The 12,466-nt window shown below is 38.6% G+C and overlaps 1 protein-coding gene across 1 annotated transcript; it reads left to right on the plus strand.

The window, feature by feature from the left end:
- The first annotated feature begins 7,751 nt into the window (after positions 1–7,751).
- LOC135699214 (uncharacterized) lies at positions 7,752–8,866 on the plus strand. Its single transcript, XM_065219416.1, has one exon. The coding sequence runs from the start codon at positions 7,894–7,896 to the stop codon at positions 8,818–8,820; it is 927 nt and encodes a 308-aa protein (XP_065075488.1). The 5' UTR covers positions 7,752–7,893; the 3' UTR covers positions 8,821–8,866.
- Positions 8,867–12,466: the final 3,600 nt, after the last annotated feature.

Raw genomic sequence — 12,466 nt, forward strand, 5'->3', positions numbered from 1 at the left:
AGCTATTCCTAATGATGACCTCCGACGCCACCTGACTTGCGCTTGAGTACCGTACCGTACCGTGCAGAGTAAGATTCGCTAAAGATTATGGCTCAGTTACACGGGGGTCGATTACAACTGTAGCACAGCGGCGTTTTTTACATTGACTAGCTCTTTCTTGGGTGTGATCCGTCCGCTCCGCTTCCGTCCGGTTCTTCTCTTTCCAGGTCCTCGTTGTCAAGTTCTCCTTCTCCCGAATTCTCCTCTTCACCGTCGGTACCACTTTCTGATAAACCTTCAATGATTGTTTCACCATTCATTTCTTCAGTCAGCTGAAATAAACAATTGAACATCTTTGAAGATCAGCATACATTTTCAGCAATACACAGGTTTTACTCGTCTATGAGTCGTAAGCAAAAATCCGAGCAATATTACAAGAAAATGCAAACAAATCAAACGCAGTAATGCCAGATGTAATGACATTTATTTGATTTATTTAAAATAATTGTTTCGCGTGCGAAATAAGTGCGAACACACAAGTTCTCAAAAATCCAGAATTCACAGCACGGCGCAATATAAACATTACCTTCTTCTTTCCTTTATTTTAACATCGGTCTCTGTTCCGCAATCTAGTGCCAATCACCGACATCCATTGACGGCAATCGAATGTGCAGGAAGGCAGCTTCCACACCTGCGTAGAATATCGCACCCATTCATCAACACACATGGGTCGGGACCAACGGCTTTACTTCCCTTCCGAAGGAAGACGTGACCAGAGATTTTTATGCCTCAGAAAAATCCCACCGACCTCCCGCTGGGATTGAACCCAGACCCATTGGGGTGAGAAAGCAGTCACGCTCACCACTACACCACCGGCGCCGGCCAATGATTGCTAATAACGCCGGCTGATCGTATCACTAACAAAACATACCCCTCCCGTGACATTTCAGGGGAAACATGTCAGAAGGGTATAACTCGAAACGTAAACAATGACTTTGAACGTCGATTTCTCTTGAATGACCACACACCCACGGAATCTGACTACACTAGCTCATAGAACAAACATTTCTGTGTCAGATGATTTAGTAAGTCATTGCAAGTCATTGTTTATGTTTCGAGTTAGACCCTTCTGACATGTTTCCCCTGATTTATGAGAGACGTCGCAGAGCAATGAGCTGGATTACCGAGGTAACTCAGTCGGTTAATTTGTATGAGTAAAACCCCTGTACGATACATGCAATTAGTGACGTCACTAATTGCGTTCACGTTGATTTTTTGGATTACTAAACAATAGAGCTTCCATTTCCCGGTGGTTTTCACTATCCCGGGATTCGGGAAATATTTATTTGATATCCCGGAAAATCCCGGGATCCCGGGAAGTCAATAAAGATTGTATATTGTTTTAATATTCGTATGATCGTTTTTTCTTTAAACGATGTTCTGAAATCTATGTTTCATCTCCTTAGAAGAATGATTAAAAAAAGGAGATTTCTTCAATACAAGGGACACCAGATTTAACAACATGTCTTCATTTTGAAGACATTTAAAATTCTGTTAAGGTATTTTTTTATGCAGATATTTTGATGATATTTCATGATATGTGAAGTTGTTTCAAGACATGCGGAAGCTGAAACAGACTTCCGATGGATTTTTTTTTTATTTTTAGCTGACATATGAAGATTTTTGTTTAATAAATAAAGTTTTTGATTTCATATTTTATGCTTCTTCCTGAATATGTTGAATATGAATAATGTAGTCAAAATCGGATATTTCAGAATAAAACTTGATCCAATTGAATATTCATAGGACTTCACGGAAATATTCGATTAGCTGGAGATCTTTAGAATACTTCCTGATCAACGTTCAGTTTTGGGAGAATATCTTCACAATAGTACTTGATCAACCTGAAGCCTTGAAAAATATCCAGAGGACTTAATTGAAATCTTCGATCAGCTGGAGATTTTTTAAGTACTTCCTAACCGATCTGCCATCTTGGGAGAGCCGATTGAATGTTTGACCAGTTTAAGATCTTCAGATTTCCTGATCAACCTGAATTTACTCATATCAGACCAACCAGTAATCTTGAGAGACTATCTAGAGACGTTATTTGAGGTTTACGAACAGTTGAATATCTTAAGAATAATAATTGATTGACCTGAAGTCTTGAAAAATATCCACAGGTCTTTAAATCTCCGACCAGCTGTATATCCTTTAAATACTCTCTAATCACATTTCCGGCTGGGAAGGATGTCTACAAGATATCTTTTGAATTTTTGAACACTTTCATATCTTCAGAACATTACTTGATTAAGTTGGAAAGTCTTGAATAATATCCAGAGATATCATCACAAATCCGTGAATATCAGTTATACAAAGATTCGTGTACTTTCAAGAAGGTTCTTGAACTTAAACTCAATTCCATGAACTCAAAGCCTATATAAAGCTCCCTGAATATGTAGAATATTCTACGAAATCCTGGGATTTTTCGTCAACTTCTTGGAAGTTCCCAATACTTCAAAGATTTTTCCATAGCTTACATCTTTTAATTTTTTGATAGGTACAACTGAATTTCTGCCCAGCTTGTTTGTACTTGTACGAATTTTAAATAATTCATGCGATGTTCCGTAATCATCGTCCACGAAGTTGTTTAACATTCTACGAAGTATCCTGAAGATCTATGATGGTCCCTGAAGTTTTACGAGGTTGCACGAATTTCTATGAAGTTATCTGAAATCAAATGAATGTCTCTTGACATCTTCGAAGTTCCCCAATGGGACGTGATATTATGTTTGTCAGTTAAATTTCAAAATAGTCCGTGCAGATCATGATGATTATGGTGGATGATTTCTCTCATGAATGTATTTATAAAAACTATTTTGCCGTGCTTTAGGATTAGATTACATACTAACGGGTAAAGGTAATGCATACCTTTCAACGTAACGAATGACAGCCAGGGAGAGCTATGGAAGCCAAGATAGCAGTCGGTGACTCTAAAAACTGCAAATACTGAGTCTTTTCATCAGTTGAGACTAGTACTACGTACTTCCAACCATCTTAACAATGCATTCCAATGGTTTTTGATCAACTATGAATGATGGTCATCTCACGACGCTCAACCTGATTGAATCAAAATGTCCACGGTTTGTTTCACTGCTAGATCGTATTTTTCACGAGTGCTTCTTGTACAACGATCATATTGAAAAAGTGATGTCTGTGTGCAATTCATTCGAAAAATCAGAATGAATGGCAAACGAAGGGAAGAGATATATTTCATAAGATGTGAAAGTTCTGGATTCAAATTCTACTACAGATATTCCAACAAAGATTTATAGTGTTAAAAGAGAGTAAATTGATCCATTGTGTCCTTAGTTTAGTGCATGCCGTATTACTCCATCACTATTGAGAAATGATGAAGTATTCGATTTTTTTACAGTTGCCACTCTTGCATTTATCGAAAGGATCCGATTCTCCGGATCAGATCTAATTGAAAGGTCCCGCTATTTATACCCTTCGGAGAATTGAAACACCCTCCAAAGGCGCGCCTCTTTGTCAGTCAAAATAGGATTCTTTAGCAACAAAATTAAGGTATGACACCGATAATGACCATGCATCAGAACCCTAGTCTTAACCACTTCAAACTAGGGAACAACGAATAGAAGATTAGGAATCACATAGATGAAGACAACTAACTCATTTTTTTCCTTGTTTCAAGATCATCCTCGGTAGACAAAGCCGAGTATTGTCACTATCATCAAGGCATAAAAAGTAACAAGGACTAAGATGTGTTCCTTGGATTACTGAAAAATCCTGTTCCCTTAGTTTGAAGTATTCAGGACTAGGAATCGGTGGTAGATCTTACATCCCGTAACGTACCACGAAAAGGTGATCTACCCACGTTACGGGGATGGTTCGAAGTTAGTACCACTTACGCTATCGTGCAACTTGGACCACGCTCCTCTCAACAAGATTCGAAACAGCTTGCTTCGAATATTTCCTCCAGCACTTCAATTTTACAAAATTATCATTATCGTTACCATGGTCTAAGACATTAATCACAAATGGAATCAAAATTTGAATAAACGTGGTCAATTCAAGTTATGTTGTGCCTGGAAATACGCATATATTCATTAACCGTTTGCTCTAAACGCTCCTAATGATTCGAATTATGGTTATCACCCCAATTAATATTAAAATCACCTCCAAAACTTCAACAAAATGCTGGGAGAATGATTCAAAACACCGTAATTACCCATCTTCATGCCACGTGCAACTGTAATGCCCAAGAACCAGTTGCCATCAATAACAACGTTGGTACGAAAGTTGAATTGAACTGATTCTTTGACATAAATAGCAACACCGCCAGTGTGTCTAGAATGTGATAAACAAGTAGCACAATATATCCCGGAATACTATACTGATCAAAAGCTTCAGTTTCTACAATGTGAGTTTCAGATAATAAAATTAAAATAGGACGTTTTTCCTAAACAATCTGACGTAATGCTACGTAGTTTGTTGACAACCCCGCAATATTCAAATACAAAATATCGAATTGATTCACATTCCTGGAACTTGGCTGATATTTATTGAAACGCAAACTGCTTTTCTTCTGATCAAAAAGCCTTTTTATAGAGCAAACATTCCGAACTAAATGCGGCATGGTTGACGTCCAAGTTCATTTTTCGTTCTTTAATCATTTTCAAACAATTAATGCATTTCAATACAGTTGACGTACACTCCGACATTTTATATTGTTGGCCGCACCTACACGCTAACTTGAAAGTACCCATTAATGGTTGAAAAAGACCCATTTTGAAGAAAAGTGGCTTAACTCATTAAATGAGTAAATTTTTTACCCATTAATGAGTATCTGTTACCCATTAATGAGTAATTGTTAATCATTAATGGGTAACAGATACTCATTAATGGGTAAAATTGTTTAATCATTAATGAGTTAAGCCACTTTTCTTCAAAATGGGTCTTTTTTTACTCATTAATGAGTACTTTCAAGTTAGCGTGTAGAGCATCTTTCACAATTTTTGCAATCCATGCTCTTGTGCCCAAATTCTCCACAATTGAAGCATCTCAACACATTAATCGCGGGAACTATCGAGCACCGATCAAACCCTACATTTACTTTTTTGGCACATAACAAACATTTATACGTATCGACATCGACTTCAATTACAACACTAAACTTGTTATAAGTGAAGCGTGGATTTTCAAACATGTTCACTACTTTTACATCATTAATAGCGATGTCATTGGAAGAATACTGATCGCTCATGCCCACTGTATTCAATCTTGGCACCGAAGTGGGAACAACAAAACTATAGTTTTCACCTCGGTTTTCACCCAGATTGCTTTTAGTACCGTTTTTCACATCACTTACATTTGCTCCTGTTGCACACTCAACAATAATCTTTACCATTCCTAACATTACTGATTTTGTGTGTTTTTGGATCCAACTGAGTTTTCAAAAACTTACGAGTATCTTCGTAAGGTTTTTTGGACTCTTTCGGTTTTATCACAATGACCGGATTATCTGGGTAACTCTTTATTTGTTCCAAATTCAAAATAAATTACATTTCATTTTAACCTTGGTGCTCCAGTTACTACAGTTACTTATTAGCCTTAATTGTTATGATATATATCTAAGTGTTTTTACATTGTTCCTGCCTTGGCAATTTAGTATTTTAAACAGTTCAGTATAACATTTGAATTCTTAATACTAAAAACTAAAACTAAATCTTATCTAAGTATAAAGGGAATTAATCGTTGCAATTGAGGATTGCAACGATTTTTGCCTGAAATTATTAATTATTTTGTTTGTCATGGATACCAAAATTAATTAAGTGGAATTAAATGGAAGATTACCTTTTTTGCTGTTTTATTTAAGCATTCCGCTAACAACCCAATTTCATTAAATATAATGAACAAGAGTGTTTTTGATTTCGATTATCAAATGTCCTCGTTCAATATTTTAATATTTAAAAAGTTTACATTTTTCATAAGCTTTAATTAAAAAATCTTATGAAAAATGTAAACTTTCGAAATACTGAAAACCTTGGTCAGCTAAAAATTAAAAAATATCATAGAGCATACACTTTTGGTTAAATTTTGAAGATAAGTTTTGTATTTTTTTTCAAAGAAAATGGTTTAAAAGATCTCAAATATTGTTTTCGGTGGAAAATTCAGAAAAAAGCGTCGTAACAAAGTTACAATATTTCACCAAAAGTTGATGTTCTACGATTTTAGTCAATTTTTAATTGTCCAAAGATTTCAATATAACAAAAGTTTGTATTTTTCATATACTTTAAAAAAAATCAAAAATATTGAACAAATACTTTCATTGTTTTTTTAAAACTTTGATCACCTTTTTGGATTTTTTTTTCAACAAAATTTAAAAAAAAATAATAACCGTGTACATTTGTCTAGAAACACTTTAATTTCCCCTACAATCTTTATCTTAACCAGGCATGGAAAATCATTTGCATTCATTTCATACATTCATTTACATTCATTTGCCTCTAACTTTTTACATCAACAGCATTCCGCAAAATGATGTAAAGAGCTTTTGTAGGTTTTGTTATTAACTTCTAGTTTTGGAAATAACTCAAATCTGTATCTCTTATGCATCACAAACTACAGCGGGCAGAACTTGTTACTATTTTTCAGTGAATGTAAAATACATTCACTGAAAAACAGTAGTGGCTTATGTTCGCTCTGCTTCGTCATGCATAAGAGATACGGATTTGACTTGTTGATAAAAAGTTGTAGCTAATAACAAAACCTACAAAAGCTCTATACATTATTTTGTGGAATGCTGTTGAAAAAAAGTTAGAGGCAAATGAATGTAAATCAATGCACGAAATGAATGTAAATGATTCTCCATGCCTGATCTTAACTGATGTCGATTCGATTAGAAGTGACAGTACTGTGATTCATTGAAAAAAAAATTGCGAAATTCAAAATGGTCGAATTTTAGCACAATTATTGCCCATAACAAACAATAATAACAATTCGAGAAAATAAAAAATTAAATTCATTTTTTTTTTGTTATTTAGCCTGGAACTGCTCTAACGCAACTGCATTCAGTACCAATTCACGATGGTAAAAAATCTATCACCATACAGACTCGTGACTTTCGCAGGTTCAGTTCTCGCCTACAATTTTTCAATTGAACTAGGTATGTGATGGCACAAATACCGATGTAAAATTAAAACCAGTGGCAGCCAATTTTTTTTTTAAATTATTAGCAAAGTTTCTCAAGAGTGTGTCTATCATAGTCTTTCGAAACACTAAGACTAAATTGGTGGCAAAATGCTTAAACAAAATAATAAAATTGATTAAATTGTAAGAATTTGAACAATCTCAAATCATCTGTAATTCCTTTAATGGAAAGCCTAACTCATTCTGATCATATTTGAATGTCCCCCTCACCTGCTTGATCCAATTTTAACTTTCCATTTTATCGATCTTCATTTCTACGGACCGCAAAGAAGAGAAAATCCTACCCGTAGTGGAAAATAGAAACATATCCAACCGCATAAAATAAATATAGAAGGAAAAACTGCATGTCTTTTGGTTTCCCACTTTTTCCCTCATTTAGTAGAACACTTGTCTCGGAAACCGGGCCCGTTCAAACCAGCCTCAACAAAAGCAGCAGCAGTCAACCGAGTGCAGTGCAAATCACTGTCCATGCCTCGATCAACGGTCTCACGGGACCGGAATCTCCGCTTGCAGCCACTGGCTCAGTACCGAAGCCAGTCAGTCTTAAATTAGCGCTGATGAAAGCAAGAGCTTCCATTCCGCCTTGATTTCGAAGAAAAGTGACTTGCAGTTGCAATCACGGAAAATTAGTGTGAGAACTTGTGCATACCGAAGGACGGAGATCAAAAGTGCTCGAATCTAAACATGAAACTAGCTCGAATAGCTTTGTCCCTTCTGCTGATAGTGGCACCCTCTTGCAGTGAGCTTCGGAAGACGTTCCACAGTAAAATAAGTGGCTCGAGCAGTCGGTTCCTGTTCCATCAGCATCATAATGGACGCGATCGAGGGCACGATCATCATCATCAAAGCTTCAAGAAACAACTGGAATCAACTACGATAAGCGAGAATGATCTTGAAGCGACTACCACTCTTCCGGCTCCGGAGAATACCCCGGTGCCGGCAATGTCTTATGAGAAATCACTTCCCTTGAGGGCGCTTAATTGCATGGCCAAAGTGTCCATCTTGGATTGCAGCAAGCTGTACCTGTTGCAAAATATGGAATCGCTGAATTATCAGTTTGCAACCAGTGGGAATTTGACTTACGACGTGCAGCAGATTTTGCTTCCCTCGTATAAGCGACCGGACAATAAATTGTTCGAAGACCGTCTGCTGCAGCTCAACTCGACGGAGGTCGATCGCCGAATCAATCAAGGTCTCACTCTGCTGTTCAATGAACGTCAGGTGGACATCAAATTCCTGCCAGGATTCGGGCTTCAACTAACGCCCACCAATAGTGACACGCTGGAATTTTCAATCAAAAATGAATTCACCACAGCCAGTGAGGAAGGTCGCGGTCGGGATGAGAAGAAGGATCGCGATCGCAACAAGAACAAAGGCACACGAAAGGTGATGAAGCATTTGCTACGGCTGGGAGTGCCCACCGTGCTGTTGCCTACGATGCTGTTGGCTGGGGTGCTACCGATGATGCTGCCGGTGTTGAAGTTTGCGACGATTTTCACCAGCTTTGTAAATCATGCTGCGCTGGCCGCGGCGGTGATGTATCTGGCAAAACAGCATGCCCAGGAACAGGAGGAAAAGCAGACGGTATACTTCAATGCGGGGTATAACTAGGACGAAGAGGCTGACACTATCGATCTAAGTGGTGACGGGATTGAGGGGACAATTAGTAATGACACTAATTAATTAACTATTATTTATTATAAAAACTTGAGTTTTAGAGAAAGTAACTCGTAGGATTTACACCAAAAGAGGAAATAGATTCCAGATTTTGTTATTTTAGAAACCGGCTTGAATCGATACTCCTTCGCAAATATCACATCCAAAAGGAAATTAGTTCCACCTAAATCCATTTTAGAGAGACTCTGGGCGAATAATTTGAGGGCTACACAGTGTTATCAAACCGAGGAGTGCCGGTTGCATAGCTCGAACGGCTGTTATTACAGACAGCCAGCCTCTCAATTCAGCGCTCCAAAACAAACCCAGGCATTTCGATTTGTTTTGTTAATGCTTTATTAGGGTAAGTATTAGCCACTTCTGGACTAGTTCATCGCCACCACTTATTTTGTTTTGTACATTGATAAACATATTTAAAAACAATTGGCCTTGAGCTGAGCGTTCGATATTTTGATAGATTACTAGGGCAGTTGAAGTTTGTTTAGAGGGAAAGTTATTAATAAGTTAAGGACACTTATGTCAATGTATGTTCATTTCATTAAATACAGTTCACTTTCAATCGTCTAACGTATATTTTTAATCAAAACAAGCATTTCCATGACTTTGTTTGCTAAATGTGTTGGGTGAATTATGGATCATATTTACGTGTCCCAATTTTCGCCCAGAGTGAACCTTCAACCATATTGAAATTTCAATTGGATCCTAAAATTCACATAGTCTTTTGTATATTTCCTCTCACAGACATCAGGACTAGGCTCTAAAAAAATGAACTGTACTTCTATTTATGATTTCTAATTAATATTATCATACATATATATCATGCGTCCGGACTATTTGGAGGAACAACACGTGCCAGTATCCAGACAGGTGAGCAATGCTCTGAACCTTGATAGAATTACCAAAAATCTCATTCGACTCCGTAACTCCATTCGGAGGCAATACCAGCGTTATGGCTTGCCTGTCTTGAAGACCCACTGTAATCACCTAACAAAAACCATCATCCTGGCTTGGTGAATCTCAGAAATCAGAACTTTGCTAACAGGATCCACTCTCTCCCAGATTGTGCAAAACCCTTTTGGAAACTAACCAAAATCCTTAAAAATAAGCGAGACCCATTCCACCCCTGACCCCACTGGAAAGTCCCGGCAAGCCAGTGGTTCAGCTGATAACTTCTTAAGAGAAGGCTGCCGCGATAGGTCAACACTTCATCAGCTCCCATAATCTCGGACAAAACATCGTCAGCCCTCACGAAACTCAGGTTGCTGAAAACGCAATCAACTTCCATCAGATTCCTAATATTTTTCCCGAGGAATCCGAGATTACGGGCTGACGACCTGTTGGCCTATATCAAATCATCTAAAAACATGAAGGCCCTAGGTTTCGACAACATCCTGAATTTGGAACTCAAACACTTGAGTTCCACATTCTACAACCATCTGGCACTGATTTTTAATCTGTGTCTCCGACTTGACTACATCCCCTCGTGTTGGAAGTCAGCTAAAGTCATGCCCATCCGGAAACCTGGGAAGGATCCGTCCTCTCCTTCAAGTTATCGATCAATCAGCCTTCTCTCAGGGTTATCAAAACTGTTTGAAAGAGCAGTCCATCACCGGCTCCTAGTATGTACCGAAGAAAATAACTTGTTACTCGAGAAACAGTTTGGTTTTCGGAAAGGTCGTTCGACCGTCCACAAGCTGACTCGTGATACAAACATTCTCAGACGGAACAAGTCTGTTTCGAAAACATCTGCCATGGCGTTGTTGGACGTTTAAAAAGCGTTCGACAATGTCTGGCATGATGGCCTGGTGTTCAAATTGCAGCAATACGGTCTTCCAATCTTCCTAGTGAAGATAATATATAATTATCTATCGGACAGAACGTTCCGATTCTCTCTGAATGGCATCACATCGGATGCTTTCAACATCGGTGCCAATTCACGTCTACAAGGGTTGGGTCATCGGAGCTCTGACTGCCAAACTTCAGAGAGGCCTGAACGACCTGTCTGAATATTTCAACAACTGGAAGATCCGTATCAACGCGGCAAAGACCCAGGACATCATCATCAGCGCTGTTCCCACTTGTTTGACTGCAAATTCAGGTCAATTGCAGTTCCACCCTTTTTCTTCAGTATGTGCTACTCAATTGTCCAGTATTTCTCAATTGGCCTTAGTTACGGAGTATTGACCGGAATAATCTCCTTGGAAACCACTGTGACGCCATTTTCGCTGTACTACTGTTTGGTGGGATCTGAGTGTCGTGACCGGACCGAGGTTTCCAGCCTTGGTCACGGCTACACGAATTAGCGATGCAGCTCCCACGGGTCATTTGTATATGCTGCTGCTGCTGCTGTTTCTTTTGCTGCTGTTTTTGCTGCTGCTGCTGTTGCTGCTGTTTCTGTTGCTGCTGTTTCTGCTGCTGGTGGTGGTCCGTCACCTCCAAAATTTCTTTTGCTGCTGTTTCTGTTGCTGCTGTTCCTGCTGCTGGTGGTGGTCCGTCACCTCCAAAATTCGTTACAAGAATAACATCAACGAGTTAGTTTTAGTTTAAATGATCTTTATTTTAGTTTAACTTGGACGATTACCATATAAATTTTTACTAAGTGATTTAATTGCTTTCTTCATCTTTAGGTATGGGCAAAATTCAAAATTTGTTTTACAGAATTAGTCCTAGACTTAGTACACGGTCGACCACCTTGGTGGGATTGGTTTGTTTTGTTTTTAGAATTTGAAGAGAAACTACTTAATACTACTATTTACAGCTTAAAACTAACCTACTCTACTATATACACTTAACCTACTATGTACAAATTGCTTATTAAAGCATGTTCAGAAAGATTGCATTTTTGAATAAATTTAGTTGTCATATCATCAATTTTGGAATCTACTTTGGGAATTTCTGCCTCTTGATGGAGGTCTGCTATTCTTGTGTCGAATGGACGATCTAGGATCATCCTCAACACTCTATTCTGTGCAACCTGGATTTTGTTCCTGTGGGTCTGAGCGCACGATTCCCACACCGGGGCGGCATAGAAGATCGCGGGGGCTATGATCTGTTTGTAAACAGCCAGTTTGTTTTGCCTTGAGAGGCGGGATCTGCGGCAAATGAGCGGATACAAACACCTAACCAAGGCGGAGCACTTAACTAGGGTTTTCTCTATGTGCGAGCGGAACAGGAGCTTCTCATCGAACAACATCCCGAGATAAGTAACATCAGTGGACCACTCGACCCTTGTACCATCCATTATTACGGTACAGGAGGGAGACGGTTTAAGTTTTAATGATTGTCTGTGAAGGAACATGATCGCTTGGGTTTTCGAGGCGTTGATTTTGATTTTCCACGTGGTGGCATAATCAGTAAAGGTGTCAAGGCATCGTTGGAGCTTGTTCGTAATTTCACGAGGCATCCTACCCTTGACGGCTATCGCGGTGTCATCTGCAAACAGAAAGAACACGCAACCGTCTCCTAGAGGAGGGATGTCCGACGTGTAGATGCTGTAAAGCAGTGGTCCCAGCAGACTCCCTTGCGGAACACCTGCTGGGATCGGAAATTGTCCCGAAAGGGAACTATTTAACGACACCCTGAA

Source organism: Ochlerotatus camptorhynchus, unplaced genomic scaffold, assembly GCF_037179485.1.
Source record: "Ochlerotatus camptorhynchus isolate MF236.1 unplaced genomic scaffold, CSIRO-AGI_Acam_v1.1 ptg000104l, whole genome shotgun sequence".
Lineage (NCBI taxonomy): Eukaryota > Metazoa > Arthropoda > Insecta > Diptera > Culicidae > Ochlerotatus > Ochlerotatus camptorhynchus.

Excerpts from the sequence above, each read along its gene's own strand:
- LOC135699214 (XM_065219416.1), top strand. The coding sequence starts at position 7,894 with ATGAAACTAGCTCGAATAGCTTTGTCCCTTCTGCTGATAGTGGCACCC.